The sequence below is a fragment of the Bubalus bubalis genome, chromosome 11 (genome assembly GCF_019923935.1).
Source record: "Bubalus bubalis isolate 160015118507 breed Murrah chromosome 11, NDDB_SH_1, whole genome shotgun sequence".
Lineage (NCBI taxonomy): Eukaryota > Metazoa > Chordata > Mammalia > Artiodactyla > Bovidae > Bubalus > Bubalus bubalis.
Genome location: NC_059167.1, coordinates 77,242,463 through 77,269,143, shown reverse-complemented (window position 1 = coordinate 77,269,143; position 26,681 = coordinate 77,242,463). Strand labels below are relative to the sequence as shown.

At 50.9% G+C, this 26,681-nt stretch overlaps 3 protein-coding genes across 14 annotated transcripts; 2 read left to right on the top strand and 1 right to left on the bottom strand.

Moving 5' to 3' along the window:
* Positions 1-186: 186 nt before the first annotated feature.
* On the bottom strand, positions 187-12,710 carry TPPP2 (tubulin polymerization promoting protein family member 2). Of its 8 annotated transcripts, none has more exons than XM_044925265.1 (7): positions 9,982-10,992; positions 9,358-9,747; positions 7,424-7,509; positions 7,028-7,263; positions 6,628-6,781; positions 5,433-5,570; positions 187-841 (listed from the first exon to the last, which is right to left on the bottom strand). In XM_044925265.1, the coding sequence occupies exons 4-7, from the start codon at positions 7,198-7,200 to the stop codon at positions 632-634; spliced, it is 675 nt and encodes a 224-aa protein (XP_044781200.1). In that variant the 5' UTR covers positions 7,201-7,263; positions 7,424-7,509; positions 9,358-9,747; positions 9,982-10,992; the 3' UTR covers positions 187-631. The 8 variants fall into 8 exon arrangements, with proteins under 8 accessions (XP_044781200.1, XP_044781195.1, XP_044781199.1 ...); XM_044925260.1 differs by lacking the exon at positions 7,424-7,509 and having other exon boundaries at positions 9,358-9,474; positions 9,589-9,747; XM_044925264.1 differs by lacking the exons at positions 7,424-7,509; positions 9,982-10,992 and adding an exon at positions 12,642-12,710 and having other exon boundaries at positions 9,358-9,474.
* On the top strand, positions 3,002-4,390 carry RNASE13 (ribonuclease A family member 13 (inactive)). Its single transcript, XM_006062060.3, has one exon. It carries the CDS (start codon positions 3,002-3,004, stop codon positions 3,461-3,463), a length of 462 nt encoding a protein of 153 aa, XP_006062122.1. The 3' UTR covers positions 3,464-4,390.
* On the top strand, positions 11,132-19,941 carry NDRG2 (NDRG family member 2). Of its 5 annotated transcripts, none has more exons than XM_006062072.3 (17): positions 11,132-11,225; positions 12,858-12,924; positions 13,641-13,721; positions 14,063-14,104; positions 14,490-14,595; positions 14,854-14,974; positions 15,156-15,218; positions 16,086-16,146; positions 16,341-16,427; positions 16,606-16,662; positions 16,828-16,931; positions 17,399-17,443; positions 17,731-17,782; positions 18,165-18,212; positions 18,468-18,503; positions 18,657-18,708; positions 18,951-19,941. In XM_006062072.3, the coding sequence occupies exons 3-17, from the start codon at positions 13,647-13,649 to the stop codon at positions 19,115-19,117; spliced, it is 1,116 nt and encodes a 371-aa protein (XP_006062134.1). In that variant the 5' UTR covers positions 11,132-11,225; positions 12,858-12,924; positions 13,641-13,646; the 3' UTR covers positions 19,118-19,941. The 5 variants fall into 5 exon arrangements, with proteins under 5 accessions (XP_006062134.1, XP_044781193.1, XP_025151797.1 ...); XM_025296012.2 differs by lacking the exon at positions 11,132-11,225 and adding an exon at positions 11,230-11,253; XM_025296010.2 differs by lacking the exon at positions 11,132-11,225 and adding an exon at positions 11,792-11,883.
* The last annotated feature ends 6,740 nt before the right edge of the window (positions 19,942-26,681 follow it).

The following is a 26,681-nucleotide window of genomic DNA, read 5'->3' as shown; positions in this document are numbered from 1 at the left end:
ATGGACAGGGAGGCCTGGTGTGCTGCGATTCATGGGGTCACAAAGAGTAGGACATGACTGAGCAACTGAACTGAACTGAACTGACTGAATGACTAAAAGGCATTTCCATACTGACTGTCTCATTTTATTCTCACAGCCTCATGAGGAAAGGAAGGCATCAATCCCATTCTCCAGAAGAGGAAACAGAAGCTCAGTAGGTTAACCTGAGATCATATCCCAAACTTTTTATGATGTGTTGTTCCATTTCTGTAATTGTGCAAGTGGAGGTCAGTGATGAAGGGAGAGTAGCAAATGAAGGAAGTGGAAGACAAAGAGGCACGAAAAGCCCCCTTTCTCTTCCAAGGGAAGTTGCAGCCTTGAGCAAATAAGGAAGAGATGGCATGCTCTGAGACTGGGGCCACATAATGCTAGCTTCCTCAAAACAAAGACTTGAGTCAGCCAGGCTCTGGCACCACCCTGCATGGGCTCCCACAGGGTGTTGGCTGATAGACCAGCCTGAAGGATACAGATGAACCACCTGCCTGTGTGGGCTTTCCCCTCACCTGTCTAGCTGTGCACACTTCCCTAAGGAGATGCTCCAGACAGAGGCTTCTTAAACATGACCTCTGGGTTGATCTCCACATGAACTGGCTCAAAAGAACTGAGGGTGGGGGTGAGAGTGGGAGGAGAGAGCAGCATTCTGGGTAGAGTAGATAAGATGAACAAGATGTGGTGGAAGCAGGCAGGGATGGAGATGCAGTTGGAGACATGGTGCGGGCCACGCCACGGAGGTCTTCTGCCCTATGAGATGGAGAGTCCTCTTGTGGTTGGAGAGTGTGTTGTGTCCAAGAGAAGGGAGATCCTGAGCAAGAGAAGAAATAGGAATGGAAGAGACAGGTTCGAGGAAATTTTTAGTTAAGAGATTGTCAGGGCTGCGTGACTGATGGACTCGAGCTCATATCAGTGCCAGGCCCTGAGCTAAGAGCTCCTGATATACATCTTCATGAATCCTAATACTGCTTCGAGGTATGGAATATTATCCTCACTGACAGACGAAGAAACTGAAACTTATACTGGTTTAGTGAACTAAGATCCATGATGCACAGCCTGGAAGCATCAGAGCCAGGATTCAATTCCTGGTCTGTTTGACTCAAAAGCTTTGCTCTTAACCATCTTGTAGTACTGCCTCCAAATGGATGGGATTCGGGACAAGGTAAGGTGGAGGATCATTCTCAGATTTCTTGCAGAGGTAACTGAGGAAACAGACAAGGCAGGAGGGAAAGCAAGCTGGAGGAGGATGGGTTTGGTTTTGGAGTCTGCCTTGTGTTGTCGGAAAGAGCAAGTTTGGACTTTGCTGGTGGTGCGGTGAATAAGAATCCTCCTGCCAATGCAGGAGTGACCGGTTTGGTCCCTGGTGCAGGAAGATTCCACATGGCTTGGGGCAACTAAGTCTCGCAACTACTGAAGCCTGTATGCCCACGCTCTGCAACGAGAGAAGCCACTGCAAAAAGCCTGCGTGTCATGACCAGAGAGTAACCCCTGCTCTTTGCAAGTAGGGAAAGCCTGTGCACAGCAATGAAGACCCAGCACAGCCATAAATAAATAAATAAAAAGAAAATTTCTTAAAAGAAAAAAGAAAGAGCAAGGTTAAGGGGGGCTGTGAATGAGGAACACCCGTGGATCTCCCCATGCCCCCTACCCCTTGTGAATCACACACCAGCCTTGGAACACTCAGGGTTCTGTTCTGACTCCCCTTTCCTGCTCTCCAGGGAGAGAATGGTAAGCTGTCCTAAGACACAACCTGGACAACAGGTGGTGGAGGCAAGGCCGAGAAGCCTGTGGAAGTCCAGGACTGTGAAGGGGCAGGGGTTGATGAAAACGATTTAGTAGCCTGGCCCTTTTTTTTTTTTAAACAGCAAGAATCTGATCTATTGGGCACCGGCCCACACCACCTCCAGCCCAGGTGACGCTGTCTACTCCCACCTGACAAGTTTGAGCCTTCGGGGTCAGCACTCATAGGTTTCCAGGAGTGCCCTGACGCTAAAGGGCCTGAGGTTACAAGGTCAGAGTGATCACTACTGGAGTGCAGTTGGTGACGGAGACGGTGAGGGGTCCACAGAATGGTCTTTGGTTCTTAGCCCAGCACTCAGGCGGCAGGGAGGCTCCCTTGTATATGTGGCCCCGGGGCCCCCAGGAGTGGGATGAGAGAGTGGGAGACCCCCTGTTCTCTGAGGGTCAGGAATAAGCAGCACCTTGTTTCTCAGAAACACGACAGTGCTTTCCTTATCACCTTTCCACGGGAGCAGGGCCTGTGAACCAGAGAAGACATCAAAGGAAGCCTAAGAACCGGGGGATTTCTGGCAAGGAGACTGGAACTTAGTGTTCTGATGACACCAGAGAGGAGGAGAGCAGAAGGTAAATGGCTCTTTCCTCCTCCTCATCCAGCCCCCTCAGCCCAGGGGCTCCTCAATCCCAGGGCACATGCTCTCCTCCCACACCAGTCTTTATCCACCAACCTTTCTAGCCTCTTCTCTCACCTGTTGGCTGTCCTTGGCCTCAGGCAGGAAGACTCCGCCTCTGTCCCGCTGCCTTCCAGCTCCCGTCCCTCCTAAGCTGCAGTCAGGGAAGTGCTGCTGAGCCTGTTACTTCTGGACCCTCTGCATTTTTACCGAAGGACTAAGCAGGCCAGGGTAACCAGGAAGTGCCTCTTACCCAGGGACCAGTTGGACCTCTTATTTCGTAAGTGCCACAGCTCCCAGATGGATGGGGTGAAGCTGAGATTCTAAGGTGGACCCAGGGACAGGGGGAATGGTTAGAGGCGGCCGACCAGCGGGGTGACCTTGGGCAAATGTCTCCTCTCTCTGATGCACGAGGACTTGGGCTGGATGATCTCTGAGGGACAGTTGGGCCTTGAAGGCATAGGGGAGGGCACACTGGGGAGGCTGGAGGCACATTGGAGGCTCTGGGCAGGGACAGCCAGCCACCTCTGTCTCCAACCACCTTAACTCTGCCAGCAGGAAGAATGGCACCACTTGTGGCCCAGCTCCTCTTCCTCCAGGTTGTTCTAGGGACAGCTTTGCTTGAAAACATCAAGACTCAGCTTGCCATCAAGAACTTCCGTACCTTACATGTTGACTATCCCAAGGTTACCTACGCCCAAGGTTTCCAAGGTTACTGCAATGGTCTGATGTCCTATGTTCGGGGCAGGCAAGAAAGCTGGTATTGCCCAAGGATCCATTATGTCTTACATGCCCCTTGGACAGTCATCTGGAAGTTCTGCAAATACAGTGAGAGCTTCTGTGAGAATTACAATGAATACTGCACGCTCACCAAGGACTCCATCCCGCTCACAATTTGCTCCCTGTACCCCAGACAGCCGCCGACCAGCTGCCGTTACAACAGCACCCTGACCAACCAAAGGCTCTATCTGCTCTGCTCTGAAAAGTACGATGGTGAACCCATAGATATCATTGGCCTCTACTAGGAAGGGAGGCCTTCGGTCTAAAACCACCCCTGCAACTCCCCGTGCACGGCCACTGCTACACACTAGCCTGTCCCCACTCCCGAAGCTCAGATTTCTGGTACAAGGCTTCCTTTCTGGCTTCACAGGCAAGCAGAGTCCCCTCCCAAGAGACCAGGGAGGCAGGAAGTATGTCCAGACTTTTGGTCACCATGCAACGTTGTACTGTCTTCTAGGCCTTTTCCGTCTTGTTTCCCTCCCCCTACCACCCCCGCCACCGTTCTCACTCTCCCACAGACCGTTTTACCCACCCAAGAAGCTGACTGTGTCCAGTTGGCAGCGACTGTCCATCTACTGGGCCAGATCCTGAATCCTGGCCGGAGTCCCAGAGCCTCAGCTCACACCATGGCACCGGTTCCGAGTCTCAAATCCTCTCCCTGCCACCTTTCCCTTCTCGGTCTTCCCCATCTCCCTTACGATTTTCCACTCACTCACCCGTATGGTGGCTATCTCTAGCTGTACGACCCTCCCTAAGAGTCTTAGACTCATATTAGCTTCATTTCTCCAGGACATCCCCCTCAGCTCTCAGTCTCTCCCCAACACCTCCAACCTCTTTAGTCATCCTGTATTCTTTCTCTGACCTCTTTTCCTTCCATCCTTCTCGCCTTGGACCACTGGAGTTTTAAGTTATCTTCTCTGACCTGTTCTCGCAGAGATTCCTGCATCCTTTTCCTTCCCGAAGCTCCTTCTGATATCCCCCCAAATCCAGGATCTGCCTCTGACAAGGCAGGGATGAAGTGGGCTCAGCTGTGGTCACAGAAGGTTTTAAAACCATATTTGAATTATGTAAGATACAACCATTGGATGAAATTGGGAGAAGGGTACATGGGATCTCTCTGTATTTTTTTTTACATCTGCCTGTGAGTCTAATCATTGCAAAATAAAAAGATAAAAAGCACATCTGAATTAGTTCTGATTTCATTACTTTTCCTGCAATGCATCAGAACTCCTACTCTCAGAGTCCTGGAAGTCACCCACCTCTGGCCATCTTCCTGGGCCACCCTTTGGCAGTAGGGTCAGTAGGATCTTCTGTTCCACGTCTACCACGATGGAGGTGGGTGGGGTAAGACTCAGCTCTGGACTGGGTTGAAAATGAAGTCTCCTTACCCTTGTTGTGTTGTGTGCTCAGTCGTATCTGACTCTTGCGACCCCATGGACTGTAGCCCACCAGGCTCCTCTGTCTATGGAATTTTCCAGGCAAGTATATTGGAGTGGGTTGTCATTTCCTACTCCAGGGGATCTTCCTGACCCAAGGATAGAACCCATGTCTCCTGCACATCTCCAGCATTTCAGGCACATTCTCGAGCCACCAGGGAAACCCTTAGCTCTAGAATAAGCTCATAACAGGAGTTAGGCTAAGTAGATCCTTGATCCTTGGCCTCCGGATCTCTGGTGTCTATTTCTTCCCCAACAGAACATGGACTGCAACAGATGAGGAAGGTGGAGGGGCGGGGAACGGTCTCATTGCTAGTATTTGGGCCATGCTATGTCAAATCGGGAACTGCTACTCCCCTTTGGGATGCTGGGGGGGATGGATACTGGTAATGTGTGAGCACAACTAGCAAATACTTTTGCCTCCACAGCTAGTTTATCGCTTATCTCCAAGTATATTCCTCAGCCATGTTCTTAGAAGCAGCTGTTGAGAGGGATGCTACCCAGTGATGAGGAGGCCAAGTAGAATGAAGGACGTGCCTCTGGGAAGGCCTACCCTTGGGTTTCTCGGCTCTTCTCTCTGTTTCTGCACCAAGGGTCCCTCATCCTTCCCCGGGTGGAAGACAGAGCTCATGAACTGCTGCACACACAGATGTTTATTGTCCCCTCCAAGCTCCCTGGTGTTCAAGATGCAAGGTCAAGGGCCAACAGGCGAAGATGAGGCTACTCCCTAGTTGCTGCCCTTCTTATCATATGTGCCAGCACCCTTGTAGCCACTCACGTAGCCTGAGTTGTCAGTCACGTCTTCCCGTCCCGCGATGCCTTTCCCCTTGCCACTCTCGTCAAAGCGCTCCTTGTGGGTACCGGTGTACTTGCTGGTGTCCGTCAGCCGGCTCACCCCGCCCACTGTTGTTGCTTTCTGTGGGCCAGAGGGTGAGGAGCCTGAGCCTTCTCCCTTTCTTCCCCTCCACTGTCACAGCCCTTCTCTAGAGATGGCCTTCGAGTAGTTTTATTAGTTGTCTGAGCCCATGTTCAACCCCTGGCATGGTGCTGCCTGGTTAGGGCTCAGGTGCAGACGAGAGGAGGAACTACGATAAAAGCCATCCACTCGTGAGAAAGGAATCCAGGGCATGGGAATGAGTAGGGAGGTGTGTGTGGATTTTTCTGCTTCCGGAGAAGCTATTTTGACTAGGCTGCAGCCAGAGGACTTCAACCGCAGACCTAAAACACAAGTTCTGTCCTGCTGTGCTGTGCTTAGTCGCTCAGTCTTGTCCAGCTCTTTGTGACCCCATGGACTGTAGCCCTCCAGGCTCCTCTATCCATGGGGATTCTCCAGGCAAGAATACTGGAGTGGGTTGCCATGCCCTCCTCTATGGGATCTTTCTAACCCAGGGATCAAACCCAGGTCTCCAGCATTGCAAGCAAATTCTTTACCATCTGAGCCATCAGGGAAGCCCCTCTGTCCTGCTGGGAAGGCCCTATTTTAAACCCACAGTAGAAAGAGCTTTTAGTAGAGAGAGGATAAATAGGGAACAGAAAGGTGTGTGTGAGGCAAGAAGTTGGATATTAGACCTTACATAAGAGCGCGAAGAGGAGTAGGGAGCAGGTAGCCTGTGCTCTGTGCTCAGTGTCTCTCCAAAGCCACCTGGCCCTGGTGGCTTGGCCCAGATCCTGGATACTTGGGAATGAGTCTAAGTTTTACTATTAAAATAGGTGTGAAAAGAAAAATAAGTAAATAAATAAAATCGTTGTGGACCTTGGGTAAGTCACTTCTTCTCATAGTTTCCTCACTTCTGAAATGACTCGATGATCTCTAAATTAGTCTGTTTCAGTACCAACAATGCCGAAAGGCCTTCTGCCCTGTCTTCCTGCTGCTATTGAAAAGGGTTGGAGACATTGGTGCAGAGGAGGGGAGATGAGAGCAGCAGGGACTCAGGGAAGCAGAGTCAGGGTTAGGAATGAAGTCTGTCACTCACAGTAACACCAGTGGTAGCTGGGTCCTTGCCCTCCATGAGCTTATAAATGTTCTCCAGGGCTTCATCCGGGCTTTTCCCCTTGAATCGCTTCTGGCCCAGTTCCTTCATTGCTTCCTGGAACTGTTGGAATGTGATGGTTCGGGCATTCTTGGCCCTGGTCAGTAAGACAGAAATCCAGGAACTGAGGAACATGAAGTCATCGCTTTCCAAGGTCCAGCCCTCCTCTTACTCAGACGGGGCCTCTACACACTGTATGTCTTGAGGTCAGGGTCTAGCAGAGCCAGGCACCCAGTAGGTGCTCAGGAGACCTGTTACAAATGTTCTACTGCAGAAACCCTGCCACATCCCATGACCTTGCTTGTTCTACTCACCACCCCCACTCCCGTCTTTGGTCCCTTACTTGACTTTGCTGAAAACGATGTCCACGTCAGTGGAGGTGACCGTCTTGCCATCCATGATGCCACAGTCTTTGCACAGCTTGGAGAAGTTCTTGTTGTTCATTTCAGTGCCACTGCTTGATGATTCTCCAAAGACAGCAAACCGCTGGAACGTTCTTTCTGCTTCTGATGCCATGGTCAACAGGAGGTGGGGGAGGACAGTAAGGGGGGAGGCTTGGGGGTGAGGGAGGGGGGAGGACTGAGGAGTAAGAATGATGAAGGTTACAGTAAAATCAGAATCAGCAACAGGAACAAACACACCCGTCCAACCTACTGTTCCCAGTAGGAGGGATACTAATGTGGATCCTACATACTGAATAATCGCCATTGCCAACCACTTCCCCACCACTTCTGTGTACCTGAGAGTGCCCGGATGGTGTCTGACCCTAACCAGCCTCTGTAGGTAAGTGCGTGCAGATCCGTGGGAGCCGGCTGGCTGAGGAGACTGGGGGGCAGTGGGGAGGGAGACAGGAGAGGAGAGGGAAGTTTCTGTGACCTCAGCAATGTTTATGTGACATCATTTTCAGCCCCTGTTACAGCTCTAAACTTGGGGGAGGGGGTCTTGGGTCCCTACCTTGCATGCTGCATTGAGCATGTTACTAACCTCCTGATCTCTGCAAGTGACCAAGCTTCCCTCCTTGGTTCAGCCCTGCTTGAACCAGTCCTCTGGTCCTAGTTAAACTGTCTTATGCTCTGTCCCTCAACAAAAGTTGAGGAGAGCTCAGGGAAGGAGTTAAGGGAAACAGGTTGACATCAGTCTAGCACTGTCCTTTTTTCATCTCCTGGCCGGGTTAATGACCCACATGGAGAATCCCACTGGCTTTGGCAGACCAGGCTCAATAGGAACTTGAAATGGCTTCCAGTTTGGGCCCCACACGGAAAGAGTGTGGGCCTTGTAGGGTCACATACCTGGCTGGGTTAGGGTGAGGGTGAGCCTCAGACTCTCAAAATCTTCCAGATAATTTTAATTTTCTATGCAGGTCAGGGATATTTTTTTCTTCCCATGCCACATGGCTTCTGGAATCTTAGTTCACTGATCAGGGACTGAACCTAGGCCCTTGGCAGTGAAGGCTCTGAGTAACTACTGGACCACTAGGGAATGCCCTCCCCTCTCTTTTTAAAGTAATGCTGTAATTTTATTCAGTTTTTACTACATGTGTTGTTTCTTCTTTCAGAAGGAGTTTCTCTTTGGCCTTTTCTCTTGCTGGAAACCATTTAGAGGAATGAACTTCATGGCTCCTAAAATAGAGCCACTAGGTCGGTGACTTCCCTCCCCATCCCATCTAATCAGTCACCAATTTCTGTAATTTCCCTTGTCTTATAAATCCACTCCTTCCTTTCCATTCCTGTTACTCCCACTCTTTATTCAAGTCCCTGTCATCTCATATCTAGTTGATTATTCTGGCTTCTAAATGACCTCTTTCCTAAGTCAAATGCCTTACCCTCAACCACTCCATAATCCATCTCTTCTTAACCCTCCGCTCCCAATCAGATTATTTTCACAAAACAATTACTTATCCATTGTTCCTGATCAAGAACACTCTGGATCTTCAAAATTTTTTGAAGAGTCAACCCTTTTCACCTGTCATTCAAGGACCTTCACACTTGGCTCCAATCCACCTTACCAGATGTCACATTTCATCAGTATTACTCTGCATTTGTGGCCATAATGACCTAATCACTCTATGCTGCAGAGGCTACCTGAAGCCTGGTAGAGACAGAATAACTTTGGAGAGGATTGAATCCAGGGATTTAAGTCCTAGATAAATAATTTACTAGTGAGTGGCCTTGAGCAAGAGACTAAACACCTCTGAGCTTTAATTTCTTCATCTGTACAGTGAGGACAATAATATTTATCTTATAGTATTGGGGGGGGGGGATACTATGTAGGAATTACCTTCCACGTAGTAGCTACTATGCAGTTCATCAAATTAACTTGTGTATTTCTGTCCCTAAATTTTCCCTTACGGTCTCTCTGCCTTGATAGAATGCCCCTCCTTCTCACGCAAGTACTGTACTGTACTTCTCATAGGATGCTTTACCCTAAGAACAAAACCCTTTCCTTCTCTGAATTATACTAAGATAATGGTTCTTAGCCTGTGGGCTGCAGCTTCTTTGGGCAAGGGTTTCTGAGTTATTGAGGGCCTGTGGAACCTATGTATGTATATATATACACACACACATACACACACACACACACAGAAGACTGGTCATTGAGTAAATAATTAACTTTGCACATGTAGGTGCATACATGCATAGATGTTACAATTACCAGAAGACTGAACAAACTTACCTGAAAGTATTTGCTGAATTCACAGTTGGTCTCCATCAGGGGATTTTAAAATCATCATTTGGGAATGGAAGTCTCTGATCTCCCACTTGAAAAGGATGGGAAACTCTTCCTATAGGACTTTTTGTGTAAACAATTAATCTTATATTATTACATCATTCTGAACGTTTTCTATCTTTGTATCTTCTCTCAACTACTGGATCCTAAGCTCTAGAGAGGTATGACTAGACTCACACTTCTTTGAATTCCATCTATACAGTGGCTTGCTCAGAGCAGGTCCTTATTGTTGCCAACTGGAAGGTATAGTTTGAAGCTGCTTCTTGGTCCAAGAGAAGGAAGTTAGGGAAAATGTTCTTGTTGGGCCACTGACACTGGACCAGGCTGAGATCTGCCCTGATAAGGAGGGACCCCATCTTAGAGCAGAAGCAGCCTCTTACTGCCTGTGGCAGGCTGAGACCCCTAGCCTAGGAAGCAAACAGATCCCAGTGGAAATTTCCTGACTCCTGCCTGCCCTACGCCCCTGCGTAGGCCCCTTATCAGGTTCCCCCTGAGTCATCCTGACCCAGAGACGGATTTAGATGCTGGAACCTCCAGGTCCTTCCCTCCCCCACTCCAAGTAAGACCTACTTTAGATACATCAGAGGAGGTGGCAGGCAGAATTTCTCACTGTAGGTTCTCTTTTCTCCCCCAGTTCCAGCTGGGCTGGGAGAGCTCTCTTCTGTCCTATGCATTTTTATCTACAGTCCCAATTCCAGCAGGCTTTTCCTTGTCCAGGAGAGTGTTAAACTGGCATCCAGAGGAGAGAGGGAACTAGGCAAGGAGCCAGGGGTGCCCAGCTTCTGTGTCAGTTTCTGGGTAAATGGTTATGAAGGGAGTGGGGAAGGGAATGGAGGAAAACTTGGGTGCCCCAAATTGGGGGGTCTAGAGGGAATCCTTTAGGTTTGGGGTTGTTAAAAGCTGGATTTGATTAGTCGGGATCTACTCTGGGTCACCTCCTTCCTCTTGGCCCCTCCTTTCCAATAGACCCTGCCAAGTGGGGATGAAAGGGGCATTGATGTTCCTTGGATGGGAGGGGGTGGTGAGGGTGGTTGTGGGGGGTGGTTCCCAGGCAGGAGGGGGAAGGCAATTTAGGGGTCTTGGGGGGGCAGTCTGAGCTGGTGTTGCAGTTGGCAGCTCCAGTTCCATTGGCCATTGTTCCCAGCTGGCCTGGCGCCCAGCCCCCGAAATGGCAACTCAGGAACCAGGCTGAAGGAGGATGGGGTGGGGACCTCTGGGGGAAGGGAACCTGGAAAGGGCGCAGGTGGGGAGAAATCCAGTCTGTGTCCTTTTGTGTAAGACAACTTTGAATCCCTTTAGCCTCATAACTATCTCATTCTGGGTGACTTTTCCCCGAGGGGCACAGGGAGGGTGCATATAGGTGAGGAGAGAGCAGAGTGTGAGGGATCCAGGCCGTCACACCCACCCAGGCCCTGAGAGACGCCGCTGCCCCTGAGAAACCATTGCCTGGGCTGGGCCGAGCCGGCCTCCTTCTCTGTGCCAGAACAGAAGGGGTTAGCACTGAAGCCACAGGGTCTCCTGGGTCCCAGCCCGGGACACTGCGTCCTCCCCAAACCCCCACCCCACTTCCACAGAGTTAACTCCACCCCTGTGCCTGTTTACCCAAGAGTCAGCACCCCTGGGGGTCCTGCCCCTCCTCCGCCCCTCCTTGGGGCCTTGACCCGGGAGTCCCCGTTGGCCATCCTCTCCCCCCCTCCCGCGATCTCCCTCTATTTATAGCGGCCCCCCGCATCCACCCCCCCTCCCCGCCTTGTTTTCCAACTTCTCAGGGAGCAACCCGGAGAGCAGTCGCCGGGACACTGCAGAGAGAGGAGGTACCAGGACCCTGGGCGTCCAGAAATTGTAACTCCCGCGCCCTCGACGCCCCCACTCCCTAGTCGGTGCAGGCACACCTCTCCTCTCCGCGGTCGAGACCCTCGCCTCCTCAGCAGAGATCCTTCTTTGGCCTAGCCCTCTGTTTCCGGGCGGGTGGAGTCAAAATCGTGGGGTGCCAGCACCCTGGCTTCGTCTCCCTTTTACCGGTTCCCACCTCGGAGTCGGGGCGCAGGAAGGAGCCTGAGTGCTACAGGCAGGGCCAGATCACGGGTGGGGGCGGTGCTGAGAGCGGGCGTGGGGATCCCCTACGGGACTAAGGGATCCCCCACACCCACAGCCGCCCGGTTGCCGGGGTCGGGGGGGCGGGGAGGGTGGTGAATGTTGTGGGGAGCGCGGGCCGGAGCCTGGAAGCACCCAGCAGTTGGCTTTCTTTAGAGTTCCCCTCGGGCCCCCAGAGCTGCCCCTCCCGGAGCTGTGGGAGGCTCCGGGCGGGGTGAAGGGGGGCGTGTTTACCAGGGGTCTGGGGCGGATCTGCGGGGAACTGGCGGCCGGTGGGCGGGCTGGGGCGGGCCGGGGGCGGGTCTGTGGGGAGGCCGAGCCGGGGCGGGCCGGGGAGTCAAAGGCAAGTGAAGGTGGAAGCGGCAGCGGCGGCAGCAGGTAGGGGGAAGGGCGGGAGTGGGGCCGCGGGGCCAGGCTGGCGCCTGGGGGTGCCGGGAGGCGCTTGGATCCCAACGCCTCGGAGAGTACGCCTTGTGGGCAGGAGCCGGCCCACAGGGCCGCGAGGCCGCGGCGCACAGAGGCGGAGGCTCTGCGGGCTGCAGGGCGTGTTTAGGGCGTGCACGAAGTTGAGTCCGGGGTCCAGGGCTCTCAGCGCCAGCCGCGCGAATTGTCAGTCCCCACGCGGATGGCAGCGAGGGGACTCGGAGGGACAGGTTCCGGGGGCTGGGCCCAGTCAGTCCCATCTGTCCTCCCCATCCCTTCCCAGCTGGCTCTCGGCCCTTGCGGGTCGTCGGGGCACGCTGGGGAGAGACTGTGGAAACGCCCCACACACACCCCTTCTCCACTTTCGGGATCCACACCGAGACTGGGTGGAGGAGAGAAGCGAAAGCACGAGGCTTAAAAAAAAATTTTTTTTAATGGTGGAAAGAAACAGTCGTGCTCTGTCACCCCATCTCACTCGAGAGCTGTCAAAAATCTTGGGGATCCCTTAGTCCCCACTTTAATTTGCAAATAAGAAATTGAGCACAAGAGTAGTGACAGACGGAGCCAAGGTCACAGTGGGAGCAGCAGAGCCTGGGGTAGAATCCAGAGGTTCTGACATAAGACACGCTCTTTCCTCCACATCAGCACTTCCTTCTCTCCTCTCCCGCCCCGCCCCCGGCCCCCCGCCCCCCTTCCCAAGCCTGGACTGATACCTGCTGTGTTGCCCGGCAGACGAGCCAGCCTGTATTGATTCTAGCTGAAGCCTGGAGAAGACTTGTTCACTGGACTCGTGGGTACAGATTGGGAGGGTTAGTGACCTGGCAGGGATTGGTGACCCAGATAGTCCAGGTCTTGGCTTAGGTTTTTTGTCTCTAAAAGATCCAGGATTTGTCTCCCATGTCATTCACCTCATTGCCTTGTTTTCTCAGACCCCAGAGCCAGGAGGAGTGAGAACCCTGACCCCTAACCCTACTTCATCCAGCCAATAGGAGCCAAGTAAGTGACCCCACCTCCGGGCTGCTGGCCCTTTACTCTGCTCGTCTGCACAGGTGCTCTGCTCCTCACTGGCCCCAAAGGTTGAATACATGCTACTTTATTCCAAGTCAGGAGTCTTGGGAGGAAGGGAGGCATTGGGTCTGTTGGACACAGATGTCCCATGTCCTTCTTTTCTGGTTTCCCCCTCCCCCCTTTGGTCATGTTACTCAGGTCATTTTTAGCCCCTTTCTCTTTGCGCTGCTGACCTTGGCGCTTTAGTTGAAGGTCACAGTCAGTGGTGAACTCTCGATACCCATCCCTTGGTATCTTTAGAGCACCCAGTCGCTGAGCCACGAGTTTCACCCCCTACCTAACTAGGAGTGTGGGGTGGCCCCTAAATATAGCCTGGGAAACCTGAGCTGCCCTGCTGCCCCACCCTGATATTTCCATCCAGGATAGGGGAGGGGGTACGGAAGGTGTCGGTGTTGAGGGGTGTTGGGATGGCCAGGCTGAAAGGAAGTGGTGTCCTGAGTCCTCTTCCCCAAGCCCTCTTTCCTAGTGGCCTGGCCCTACAGCTGGGGGTGCCGGACCACCTCTCTCTGTGTCCTGGAGTAGTCTTCAGCTCCTGGGGCCCTCCGAACTCAGCACTGTCCAGTGTTGAGAGGAAGCCAGGGGTTGGGGGAGGCATGCAGTGTGGGGGCAACCTCCCCAGTCTCTGTGTTTCCTCACCCTGCCAGGTCACCATGGCAGAGCTGCGGGAAGTACAGATCACGGAGGAGAAGCCGCTGTTGCCAGGGCAGACACCCGAGGTGGCCAAGGTTATCAGAGACCCCTGACTCCCAGGCCGGAATCCCAGACCTCCAAGCATAGTCCTCACTTCTTCCCCTTCCAGACTCATGGTCTCATTGTCACTCACACCCCACTACGCTCTCCACATCTCCCCATGTTATCTCTCCCCAAACACCACGGCTGAGAGTCCAGGCTTTTTTCCTCTCACTATGCTAACCTTCATCCTCTCCATGTCTCTTTTTCGTCAATCTCTTTCTGTCATTGGTCTCCGTTGGCCTCTTTACCTACCTTTCTTTTATCTGTGTCTGACTCTCTCTCTGTGACTCTACTGTGTGTTTCTGTGTGTATCTGTCTGTGTGTATCTCTCCAGGAGGCTGAGTTAGCTGCCCGAATCCTCCTGGACCAGGGACAGGTAACAGCTTGGGGCAGCCCCAGGTGGGAGGAGGGGCTCTTCTTGCTCCAGGAAGGAGGGGCCCCTGCCTGGTTTTCTTCTCTCTGCTTCTTCTCCTTCTATTCCAGTCCTTTCCTGTCCCCATCTGTCTGCTTTCCTGCCTTCTCCTCCCTCTTTTCTGAGTTCCCTGATGCTCTTCGATCTTTCATTATTCTTTCCCACCCCCTAAATCATCTTCCGGTGTCATTTTTACCTAAATTCTTGCTGATCCTACTTCCACTTTTTGGCTCCAGTTTCCTCTCTTTTGCCCCTACCCCTTCAATGCCCCGACTTTCATGGAGGCTCCTCTCGTGCCTCTTTTCCTCTCAGCCTGACTCCTGCCTGATGGTGACCTGTTTTCCTGCAGACTCACTCTGTGGAGACACCTTATGGCTCTGTCACTTTTACTGTCTATGGCACCCCCAAACCCAAACGGCCAGCGATACTCACCTACCATGATGTGGGACTCAACTGTAAGGACCTTCACTTCCTCTCCCATTTCTTTCTGGAAAAAGGCTGGTGGGGCAGGGGGAGGGTAAGACTCCAGTGTGAGGGGAAGGGCAAGACTCCAGTGTGAGGGGAAGGGCCAGTATGGGAAGGGAGCCATGTGGCATGTCAAGGGGAAGTTCTCTCCTCGTCTGAATGTGGCATGAAAGAAAGAGGGTGGATTCTGACCTGGGGACATTTTCCCCGTCTGACTCTACTGTTGGGGTGATGGGGATTCTCTTTAGATAAATCCTGCTTCCAGCCGCTGTTTCAATTTGCGGATATGCAGGAAATCATTCAGAACTTCGTGCGGGTTCATGTGGATGCCCCTGGCATGGAAGAGGGGGCTCCCGTGTTCCCTTTGGGGTGAGAATTAGCTCCTTCCCTCCTCATCAGGCTGTGAGGCACATGGCAGGTATGGAGTAGATTGGATCAGGGAGGAGGAAGGGGAGGGCAAATGGTGACCCTGGGAGAGAATGAGTAGGACATGGAGGTGGGGGCCATGGGGGCAGGTTGGTGTTTTCCTTAACGTTCTTTTCTTTCCCAGGTATCAGTACCCATCTCTGGACCAGCTTGCGGACATGATCCCTTGCATCCTGCAGTACTTAAAGTGAGAGGCTTGGGGACCCCTCCGAGCCAGAGTTCTCTTTCCAGCACAAGGCGGCCCGTAGAACTCCTGAGCGAGTTCTGTCTGGACTAGATGTTGTCTATTCCAGTTGAGAGGAAGTGGGTGGCTTTGGAAAGCTGACTTGAGTCAGCAGAGTAGCCCTAAGGGAGGAGGAGAAGAAAAGGGAGCTGTGTGCCTGGCCTTGCCTCAGGCTGAGGAGGGTCCGCTCTGATCTGGAAGCTAGAGAAGAGGAGGGGGCGACACAGTCCCTGAGGAACCAGACAAGCCTGTCTTTCCCTCCCACTCCCTGTGCCTCCTCCAGACCGAGGCAGAGGGGGTGAGAGAAGGAAAAGGAAGTCAGGTGTGGCCTCTCCGGTGCATACTTGGTGCTGATGACACCTGGGCTCTGTCCTTGACTTGGCTTTTCCTGGGCATCAGGGCCCTGGGCAGCTGTGGTTCACCTCTTGGGCTCTTTCTCCTGATACTTCCTGTTGTTCACCAAAGTTGTATCTTTTTTAATATCTTGCTTTAAGTGCCCCCCTTCCCAGTTCCTCTAGAGGAACCAGGAAGGAAAACAGAACTAGTTGAACTAGCTCCTGAAAATTGAGAATGGACAAAGAGCTACATAGGAAACAGTGTCTGGTTGGTTGGCATGTGGGTGTTTCAAGACACTCACTCTCCCTGGAGGGAGCTGGGAAAAGACTACAGTGTCCATTTTTTAGCTCCTTAGCACCTTCTTTTTCAGCATCCCCCCAAAGGAAGGTCCCTTTCTGTCCTTTGTGCCCATGGCCTTAGGAAGGAGGGTGAGGAGTTTGGAGAGTCAAAGTTTTGGATACCCGGACCCATTAGACCTACATTTACCTTTCACAGTTTCTCCACAATAATTGGAATTGGTGTTGGAGCTGGGGCCTACGTCCTGTCGAGATACGCTGTAAGAAATAAAAAAAAAAACCCAGATAAGCAAAAGGCGGGTCCAAGGCCCAGTCAGTGTTACCAGTGTGTGCTTGGGGGGAGGCTGTGCGTACGAAGGTGGGAAGCAGGCCCCATGGAGCCTGGGGTGGGCAGAGCTCAGTGGGGAGGGGATAAGTCCATGCCTGCCTCTGACTTCCCTCTGCTGCCCCTCAGCTTACCCACCCTGATACCGTCGAGGGTCTTGTCCTCATCAACATTGATCCCAACGCCAAAGGCTGGATGGATTGGGCAGCCCACAAGGTTTGGGGGGCCTGTGCACTGAGATCTTGGGGGCTTCCCCTTGTGTGGGTCCATTTAGGCTCTAACAACATAACTGGCTGGCCTGTGAGCTTCAGGGAGGGGGGAAGGAGCAGGAAAGAAACTTGGGTCTCTACTCCTCATAATGTCCTGAGCTTTTTCACCTGCCCTGTCCTCATAGCTAACAGGTCTCACCTCTTCCATTTCGGAGATGATCCTTGGACATCTTTTCAGCCAGGTAAGTGGTTGTGGAAGATGGAAGAAGTAGAGGGAACCAGCAAGGACTGGAATGTGTGGGGTGATTTCCTTACTTGGGACTGATTTGGGGAGGGAAGTTTGCATCTAGTAACTGTTTTTGAGTTCTTTACCCAGCCCTATTTATTCTTCCTCTATTTTCCTTCAGGAAGAGCTGTCCGGAAATTCTGAGTTGATACAAAAGTATAGAAATATCATTGCACATGCCCCCAACCTGGATAACATTGAACTGTACTGGAACAGCTACAACAAGTAAGTGGGCATGGACGAGAAATGTGGAAGTGGGAATGGGGGTCATGGGAGGCACAGAGGGGCCAAGGGGAGGGGAAGCAGGCTGTGCGAGGTGGGCGGGGATTGTTGGGCAGTAGGGGGCAGCTGCAGAACAGACGGGGGTTTGGGGGGGAGAATTGTGAGAAGCCGGCCCCCTCTCTCTTGTTACTTCCTTGGATTTTTAGATTCCCTGAAGTAAGATGATCTCCGGTCCTCATGCCCTTCATCCCCTTCACTGCCCTCTGACCAGAGACCCTGGGCACAAGTGACCATAGGGCTCATGCTTGAGGCCTGTCTGCCACCTTCTCCTTCAGTTCTCACTTGTAATCACCAATATTCAACTCTAATTTAGGAGAGGAAGATTGCTTCCTCATGGGGAAGTTGGCTTACATCTGGGTGGGTAGCACTGCTTGCCTAAAATTTCTACTCTTCTTTTGAACCCTCTTTAGTCGCCGAGACCTGAACTTTGTGCGTGGAGGCGATACCACCCTCAAGTAAGACTTTAAGGGATAAAGCTTTGCCTCTCTCCCTGGATCTTCCCCTAGTAGATGCTTATACTCTTTAGAAGGAGAGTCTTTTGCCAGGGAATTTTCTTGTCACCTCCTCCCCTATCCTGTTTAGCAAACCACCACCCTCTAGGTCTTACCCCTTTGAACTCTGTTGGTGGGGTCAGCGGGGTTCAGAAGGTTATTTTCTCTTTGGAGCCAACTGTTCTTCTGGGAGGAGGCGGAGGAGGGAGTGCCAGGGGCTCACCACCTGCTCCCCAACACTATGCCTCTAGGTGCCCTGTGATGCTGGTGGTAGGAGACCAAGCACCCCATGAAGATGCAGTGGTCAGTAGGGAGTCTTGGGGTGGGTGAAGGAGGGTGGCAGTCAGAGGGCTATCTTGCCAAGAAGCAAGCTCTGTTTGGGGACGGGGAGAGTAACTTTGGGGCATAAGAGGTTGATTCCTGACAAGAAGGAAATGGCCAGAGGCTTGATAAGAAAGGAACTTGGAGGACTCTTCTGGTGGTCCAGTGGTTAAGACTGCATGCTCCCAATGCGGGGGGCATGGGTTTGATCTCTGGTCGGGGAACTAAGATTCCATATGTTGTGGGTATGTGCAAAATAAAATTAAAAAAAAAAAAATGAATTGGGTCTGGGCCCCTGGGTCCTTTGGTTGGGAGGGGCCACTGGGAGTGTGACTTCATTCATTCAACCTTCTCCCTACTCCAGGTGGAATGTAACTCAAAACTGGACCCCACCCAGACTTCTTTCCTCAAGGTCAGTAACCCTATTCCACATTCAGCCTGACTCTTGGCCCCCGGTCCAGAGCCATAGATCTTCTCCAGATTCAGCTGCTAGGCTGGCTTCCAGGGTCCTACATGGGAGCAAGTGGGTGGGTGGAGTAAAAGAAACAGAAAACACCCCAATGGCCTGGAGTGGGAAGCCTAGGGAAGAGAGCCCTCTCGTACCTCTCGGCATGGCTCATTGGTGTATATGTATATCACTTTTTCTGGATGACTCTCTCCTGAACAGATGGCTGACTCTGGGGGACAGCCCCAGCTGACTCAGGTGAGCGCCCCTGCCATTCGTGGGGTGGGATATTAGTGGCCCTGAACTATACCCTTTGCTACACACCCCATCTCTAACCTGCCACGGCTATGGGCTCCAGCTCAGTTTCTAACCTCACTTTGCTGTCTCCCTTTCCTCATTTTACTTTCACAGCCAGGCAAGCTAACCGAGGCCTTCAAGTACTTCCTGCAGGGCATGGGCTATAGTGAGTATGGGGGTCAGAGGCTGTCATGAAGACAAGAGGTTGTGGCATAGGAGGAGGGAGGGCCACGGGGGGCAGGAACCACTTCAGGCTAATTCCTGGATTTACCGCCGTCTGTCAAATCAAGCTCATTGACCCCTGGCCCCATTTGTAACTCTCGTCTCCACCCAAGCGCCCCACTCTGAGTTGCCTGCTTCTCTCCCCACCTCCGCTCTGACTGCTGGCTTTCCCTTCCGTCTCCACAGTGGCTTCATCCTGCATGACTCGCCTGTCCCGGTCTCGCACGGCCTCCCTGACCAGCGCAGCATCCATTGATGGCAACCGGTCCCGCTCTCGCACCCTGTCCCAGAGCAGCGAGTCTGGGACTCTCTCTTCAGGGCCCCCGGGGCACACCATGGAGGTCTCCTGTTGAATGACCCTTGTTGCCCTGGTGTGGGACCCAGTCCTCACCTCCCCCAGTACTAACCTGGGAGGTGCCCAGGGCACTGGGCCCGAGTGAGCACAGGAAGCTGGGCAGATCATGTGGGGAGATGACCTTGATCTTTGATTGCTACCCTAACCTTGACCTCTAACCTGTGATTTCCCTCAGCTCCTGGGAGAGATGTCCTAATATCTCTTAGGGACCCAGACCCCTAAATGATCCCTCTCCTTCATCTTGGTGTTAGGCGGAGAAGGCATGTACCCCTGCTCCCTAATCTGGGTGTCTGTAGCTAAGGGACAAGAGGTTGTGGAAGTTGTCCGTGGTGACTCCCCCAGACTCTCCCTCCTTATCCCAGATTGCAAGGGTAAGGGGCTCTGGGCTGGGGCTCCTCTCACCAAAGCTGGCATAGTGTCACATTAATCCTTCGTGCCTCTGAAGGGCATGGGCCTCAATGAACGTGTGACAGAGGAGCACTGCTGGTGGGTTAGTGGTCCTCAGGACATGCCAGAAACGTTCAGTGTGGAAATGGAAGTTGGAATGGGAGGTGGTGGGTGGTGAACAAGTGTGACGGAAGGGCTGGAGCTGGGCAGTAGGAAGGGGACTGGGGCCACCGGCTGCTCTAACTTTGGTAGCTATCTAGACAGCGTGTGTCTAGAGGGGGGTGGGGGGGAGCCAAGCTGGGCATGGCTGCTTGGGGCTTGGCATGGGGGTGGGAAGGGCTGCCTTGGGGCTCTGACCACAGTGTGTTATATGTGGGGGGTGCCCTCCTGTCTCCCACAACTTCTGCTGTAACAATAAACTATAGAGGAATCTGAGCTCCATTATTCTTCTGGGTCTAAATATGCCTGCCTTGTGCCCCTTTTCTGCCTCTCCCTGCTCAGCCCTTACATTTCTCTTCTCAAGGTGACAAAACCACAGAAGAGGGCTTGTATAGCAAAAGTGTTAGTCACGCAGTTGTGTTCAACTCTTTGTGGACCTCATGGACTGTGCAGCCCGCCAGGCTCCTCTGTCCATGAAATTCTCCAGGCAAGGATACTGGAGTGGGTTGCCATGCCCTCTTCCAGGGGATCTTCCTGACACAGGGATTGAACCCTGGACTCTTGTATTGTAGGCAGATTCTTTACTGTCTAAGCCACCAGGGAAGCCCCTGTATAGCATAGACACGCTATAAAATGTGACCTCCTGGTCACTGGTCCCTACTCCAATAGCATGGTATTGCCCTTGATATTGATAGGGTATCCCAGTTGGCAACCAAAGGAGGAACTCAGATCTTAAGAGACTGACCCACTGAGAAATGCCATAGGATTTTAGAGACATCACCAACATCGTGATTTAAAGAAGGAAGCATAGAAAACTGACGCAAGTGTCCAAGGACATCTTTTGACTCATTTTCTGCAGGATCCTCCCTAGGGTTCTGTAGATTTCATTTTCGATTGATCGATACAGTCAGTAGACAAGGCCTCATGCAGTTGCTAGAAAGGTTGGATTGCTCATAGTTGATCCCAATCTGAAGACTCCTTCAGGAGAGTTACAGCAAAAGAGAGGACTTCCTCTCAGGTATTTCTCCTCTTCTGTGAATCAGGGAGTTAATTAGACTATGCGTGTGGTTCTCTGAGAAGCTTTTCAAGTAAGAACAATGATCAAGAGGACTTCAGATAGCCTGTGGCTGTTGCAGGCTGATTCTTATGCTCTTGGGGCACAAGAAATGAAAATGAGAAGGCACCATATAGCGTTACTGGCAAGAGGATTGTAGATGGATTGTTACAAGGTCATTTGTTAGATTACTTCATATAATAGAAATGCCATAGGCAATTGCACTTTCCTCTGGAATTGAGCTAAGGACTAATGTAGCTTGAGATCTGGTGCTGACACGTTGGCATCAAAGTGGAGTGTGGAATGTATGCTTGAATCTTGAGCATTTCCTCACTGTCTCACACAGGATGAAATCTATCTTAAATGCAGTAGGCCAGGATCAGAAGGGGGCAGTATTAGGTGACTAGCAGAGATACAGACCCTGGAGAAGGGAATGGCAACCCACTCCAGTATTCTTGCCTGGAGAATCCCATGGACAGAGAAGCCTGGCAGACTGCAGTCCATTGGGTCACAAAGAGTTGGACATGACAGAAGCGACAGCACGCATGCACGCACACAGAAATACAGAAGTTACAGAGCTGGCTATGGATGGTGAGGGTGTTGACCAACCACACACAGGGTAGACAGCAAGCAGGGCTTAAATGCCATGCTAAAGAAACAAAACAGCCTAATTGGAACATTGGACCAACCAGCTCCTAGATAAACATGCAGAAAAGGCAGAGAACTTACAGCCTTGACCAGCAATACCTGCTGTTGTTCATTATGGAAGGGAAGGCCAGTCTTCTCAGTACATTCACCTGCAAAGATAACACTGTTATCAAGGTACTCTTCAGAAGAGGGAGTAAATTACATTTGTGTATACATATCAGAGAGTGTGTATCTGCCATGGAGGTGGGTGTGAATGGGTGGTGACTGTCTCTCTCTCTCCTACAGATGTGTCTGCATCTTTAGGAAACCCAAGAATTAAGTGGAGGGAGAGATGCTGTCTGCTGGGAGCAAGGGAGAGGGGCTTTGCTGTCCTTGACTGACCTCTCTGCTTTGTTGGTCTTGCACACTCCAGGCTGGCCCATGGGGATGCAGTGCCCCCCCGTGGTTGGCATGGTTCTTCCTAATTTTTCCCAGCTCCCAGGTCCCTTCCAAAGTCTCCCATAGCTCTTTGTGATTCTAGTGGTAGCTCTGGAGGGAAGGCCTGCTACCATGGTCAGCAGTGGTCTGTGGCTCTTGCCCATTCTCAAGATCAGAGCTTAGACGAGAGGTGAAGGGACTTTACAGATGTCAAACCACAAACTACCTCTCTTTTGTCTTGGCTTCAGGCTTCGGACTCTTGTTTCTCTCTTCCTCTTGTTCTCAAGGAATGTTTCCCTGACTTTAGGGACAGAAGCCCAAGATAGCTAAGCAAGGGTGCCATGGGAAGGAGATTAAAACTAGAACACAGTGATGAGAGCCCTTAAAAATTCCAGAGCTACTAAAGAGATATGAAAGGGTGATTCTCTGAAGGAACACACAAAGCAGTGAAACTGCAGCGGAAGGATAGGTGTTAAGCTTTAGAGAGCAGTCCTCTAATAGGGAACAGCACCTTTCTACAGAGATTTTAGGACTAAAGTGGAAAGTGTAAGTCAATTCTGACCACAGGCCAGGGGCGTGGTCAGGGTAAACAGTGCCCAAAGACACCACATAACCTTCTCTTCTCACCAACATTAGAATTTTCCTCCAACTGGATAAATACAGTAAAAATAGAATGCTTCCTTCCTGTTTTTTTCACTTTCAATGAATCTAAAGAAAGTAACTCAGGGACTTTCCTGGTGGTACAGTGGTTAAAAGTCTGCCTGCCAATGCAGGGAAACATGGGTTCAATCCCTGGTCTGGGAAGATGCTACTTGCTGTGAAGCAACTAAGCCTGTGCGCCACAAGTACTGAGCCCGTAGAGCCCAGGAGCTGAAACCGCTGAAGCCCACGCACCACAAGTCTTGCAGCCAGTGAGCTCTAGGGCCTGAGAGCCACAACTGATAAGCCTCTGTGCTGCAACTGCTGAAGCCCACGAGTCTAGAGCCTGTGCTCCGCAACAAGAGAAGCCACCGCAATGAGAAACCCATGCACCGCAACTAGAGAGTAGCCCCTGCACTCTCCACTAGAGAGTCAGAGAAAGCCTTCACACAGCAGTGAAGACCCTGCACAGCCAGATAAATCAATCTGTGTGTTAGCTGCTCAGTCGTGTCCGACTCTTTGCGACCCCATAGACTGCAGCCCTCCAGGCTCCTGTGTCCATGGGATTTCCTAGGCAAGGATACTGGAGTGGGTTGCCATTTCCTTCTCCAGGGGATCTTCCCGACCCAGGGATTGAACCTGGGCCTCCTGCACTGCAGTCAGATTCTTTACCATCTGAGACACCAGGGAAGGCCAAATAAAGTTACCACCTCCACTCCCAGTCTGTGGAGATTATTAAAGACACCAGTTGTCAATTATTTCCTTTTTTATTTCAGTTTTTGTTGTTACTTTTTAAATATAATTTTATTTATTTAAACATTAATTATTTATTTAAATAAAGTTATATAAAAAAGTAACTCACAACCAAAACTGAAATAAAAAAGGAAATAATTGACAACTGGTGTTTTTAAGCATTTTCACAGACTAAGGGTGGGGGTGGGTGTCACCCCTGTCTGTACCCCTTTTTGCTTCACCTTTGCTAGTAACCATGGGCTTCTCCCTCAGGTTGGGGGCTGGGCTGGGGGGGTTGAAATGTGAGGGTATCTGGCCGATTGGCACACTCACGTTACCAACCCACCCCAATTGGCTGTTTCTTACTCTATCATCCAGAGCCAGGAGCAAGGGACCATTTCCTCTGGCAAGACATTGGAAAACTGTCCTTCAGGGGAGGGGTGAAATGCATGAATTGCCTCATAAGAATTAGTTCAGAGCGCTTTGGTTTTTGTTCCTGGGTGTATCTTGTTCACATGTGTTGTTCTCTGCCTGGCCTCCCACCTGGCTCTGAGGTGTTCACTGAGTACTGTTCAGTATGCTGTTCCTCATCTCCCTTTTTTCATACAACAGCAACATCCAAACCCAACCCTTAGCTCATAAGCAAAGGAAAGGTGGGGAGCTCCCAAGGATTACTTCAAAGAATTATTTATTTTTCTTATTTGTAATTAATTTATTTTTTGGTCACTCCACGAGACTTGTGGAATCTGTTCCCTGAGCAGAGATTGAACCAGGCTTTGGCAGTGAAAGTAACCACTAGATCACCAAGGAACTCTCCCAGAGAATCATTTATTGGTGCAAAAATGGAAAGCTGGCTCAAAGCGGGAAGGAAGTTGGAGGTTTCATTCTTTTGTTTCAGATTGTTTTTTCCTGTTTAAATATGTAAAAAATAGATGGCGCGGAGAAGATGGGTGAGGAAGAGACACAGAAAGAAAACTTGAGAAGATTTGAAAAACTATTTGTATAAATTCTCTTGTGATTATTCCAACTAGTTTCTCCTATTATTCACTCTTCCAACCTGTATATCTTCCCTCTGATTTTTATATTTCAACTCTCATGATTCTAATTTTCCTCAGTTACAATCTATCTTTCAAGGCTGTGTGAATCAGGGTTCACTCCTGAATCTGTCTTCTAGTCACCAGGCCCCAGTTAACTCAGCTCTCCCTCCTGTCCTATGGTTCTTATTCCATTCTTCCTCATTTCTAGCTCATTCAGAAATCACACTCATCTTCTGCTCCCTTAGAGCCCTTTCTGGCTTCTGGCTGGGGATTCAGAACTTTTGAAAATGATTAAGATTGTTCCTTTTCTTCATCCCAGTGTTCTCTCCATGTGGCATTCCCTAGCTCTATTCCAGCTCTTGATACAATATGGTTCAAACTAAAGATGATTCCTGGTTGGTAAGAATCTTGAGAAAGGAAAAGGAAATGGACTTTGGAAGGATGGCTGAAAGCAGAGGAGGAGAAGGGAAATCTAAAGGCCCGTGGGTTGGGAGGAAGCAAAAAAAATGCATGAACCACTCACGCTTGAAATCTCCAGCCTCTGCTCATTGTCGTCAAATGCTGATAGCATCAGTGACCCAGAAACATATGGAGAGCCCTACAGTCTAATGTACTCCTCCTCAAGCCTCCTTTCTATAGGCATACAAATCCTCAGTACCAGAAATAGCTAACTTCCATATAATCGTGTCCCTTCCAAAGTCTGGGCAAGATCATTGGAGTCGAAGGCAGCAGAGAATCGATGGTGTGTGGAATGTCTTCTATTTGCCCTTCCAGAGTTCTTTAGGACCTGTGCCTCACAAGGCTGACCTATGTGCAATCACCCGTAGACATTTTTGTCCTTGGTTCCTGTTTGGGTATGGCCGAAAGGAGACACTGGCAGCAGACCACAGAGGAGAAGGAGAGTGAGGATATTCCTCTGACTTCCTCCTGGTCCCTGCAGGTTGGTTGTATCCTTGAACCAAGGCCACAGCTTATTGGACAGCCCTCTAGTTTCTGGTTGCTACTCCCTCTGTTCAGCCCAGGTAACAGCATTGTTATTACTCAGCCTCAAGGAATTGCACCATTCCTTGTTGTTCTGTCTAAACCCTGCCCACACCTTTCTATTAGTTCACTTCAGTTCAGTCGCTCAGTCGTGTCCAACTCTTTGCAACCCCACGAATCGCAGCATGCCAGGCCTCCCTGCCCATCACCAACTCCCAGAGTTCACTCAGACTCACGTCCATTCAGTCAGTGATGCCATCCAGCCATCTCATTCTCTGTCGTCCCCTTCTCCTCCTGCCCCCAATTCCTCCTCATCAGAGTCTTTTCCAATGAGTCAACTCTTTGCATGGGGTGGCCAAAGTACTGGAGTTTCAGCTTTACCATCATTCCTTCCAAGAAATCCCAGGGCTGATCTCCTTCAGAATGGACTGGTTGGATCTCCTTGCAGTCCAAGGGACTCTCAAGAGTCTTCTCCAATACCTTTCTATATACTCCCTTTATTAAACTTGCCTCACTTATCCAATGTGCTCTCTGCTTTCTTATGAAACCCTAATGTGGAAGATGGGGAGGGAAAGGTAAGGTAGGAGAAGAAAAGCTACATCTTGAGTTTTTCTTAGAATCACAGAAACATGGGTTTGAAGCCCACTTAGCTACCAAGTTATTTAACTTTTCTAGTACTTCCCTTGACTTACCATAGGGATAATATTTACCTGGTAGAGTTGGGAAGGTGAGATAATATATGTGAAAGCAATAGAACCGTGCCAGATGCTCAGCATAGAAATTCTATCATTACTACATTAGCGTGTATTCCATGTGAGTGCAATTAATACCGAAGGGAAGACAAAATAGGATGATGCTTCAGGGAAATTATTTCCCTTGTCAGACATCTTTATTCAGCTTTGCCCGAGGCTTGCCTTCTCACTGATCCCTATGAGTGTAAGCTGGGTTGGTGGGGAGGTTTGTGTATCTTAATTTACGGGAAGGGGAATGGGATGGACAGGAGACAGACTGAGACAAAAATGAAACTCAGGAGACCTTGTCGGTGTTAAGGCCAGTTAAATACCAAAAATATGAGAAGGAGCAAGCTGGTGAGCAGTTGAGCACACAGGGCACACCTTCTTTTTCCCTATTTCTCCACTAAGTCTGATATATTCCTCCATCCCATGGGTCAGTGGCTGGGCAACGGTCATCTGCTCCCCCTCGGTTTTAGATAATGTATATGTCTTTAGCAGCTCTTAAGAGAAGCAACACACTGTAAGAATTACTCAAACTGAAAGGCAAATGGTCTAGAAAGGGGGGGCTGCAGCCATAGTGGCAGGTAAGACAGGCAGAAAGAAAGTCATTAAGTCATGGGGTGAGCCCAGTAATCACCCCAGACATCTATCTGGCATCTCTCTCTCTCTCCAAACACACTGTTTCTTAATCCCTCAGCACGAAGCTGCTGGGAGGAAACAGAGACTCCAAGAAGAGCAAGAATGTCCCTGAAGCCACATGGGGCTCAGCATGAA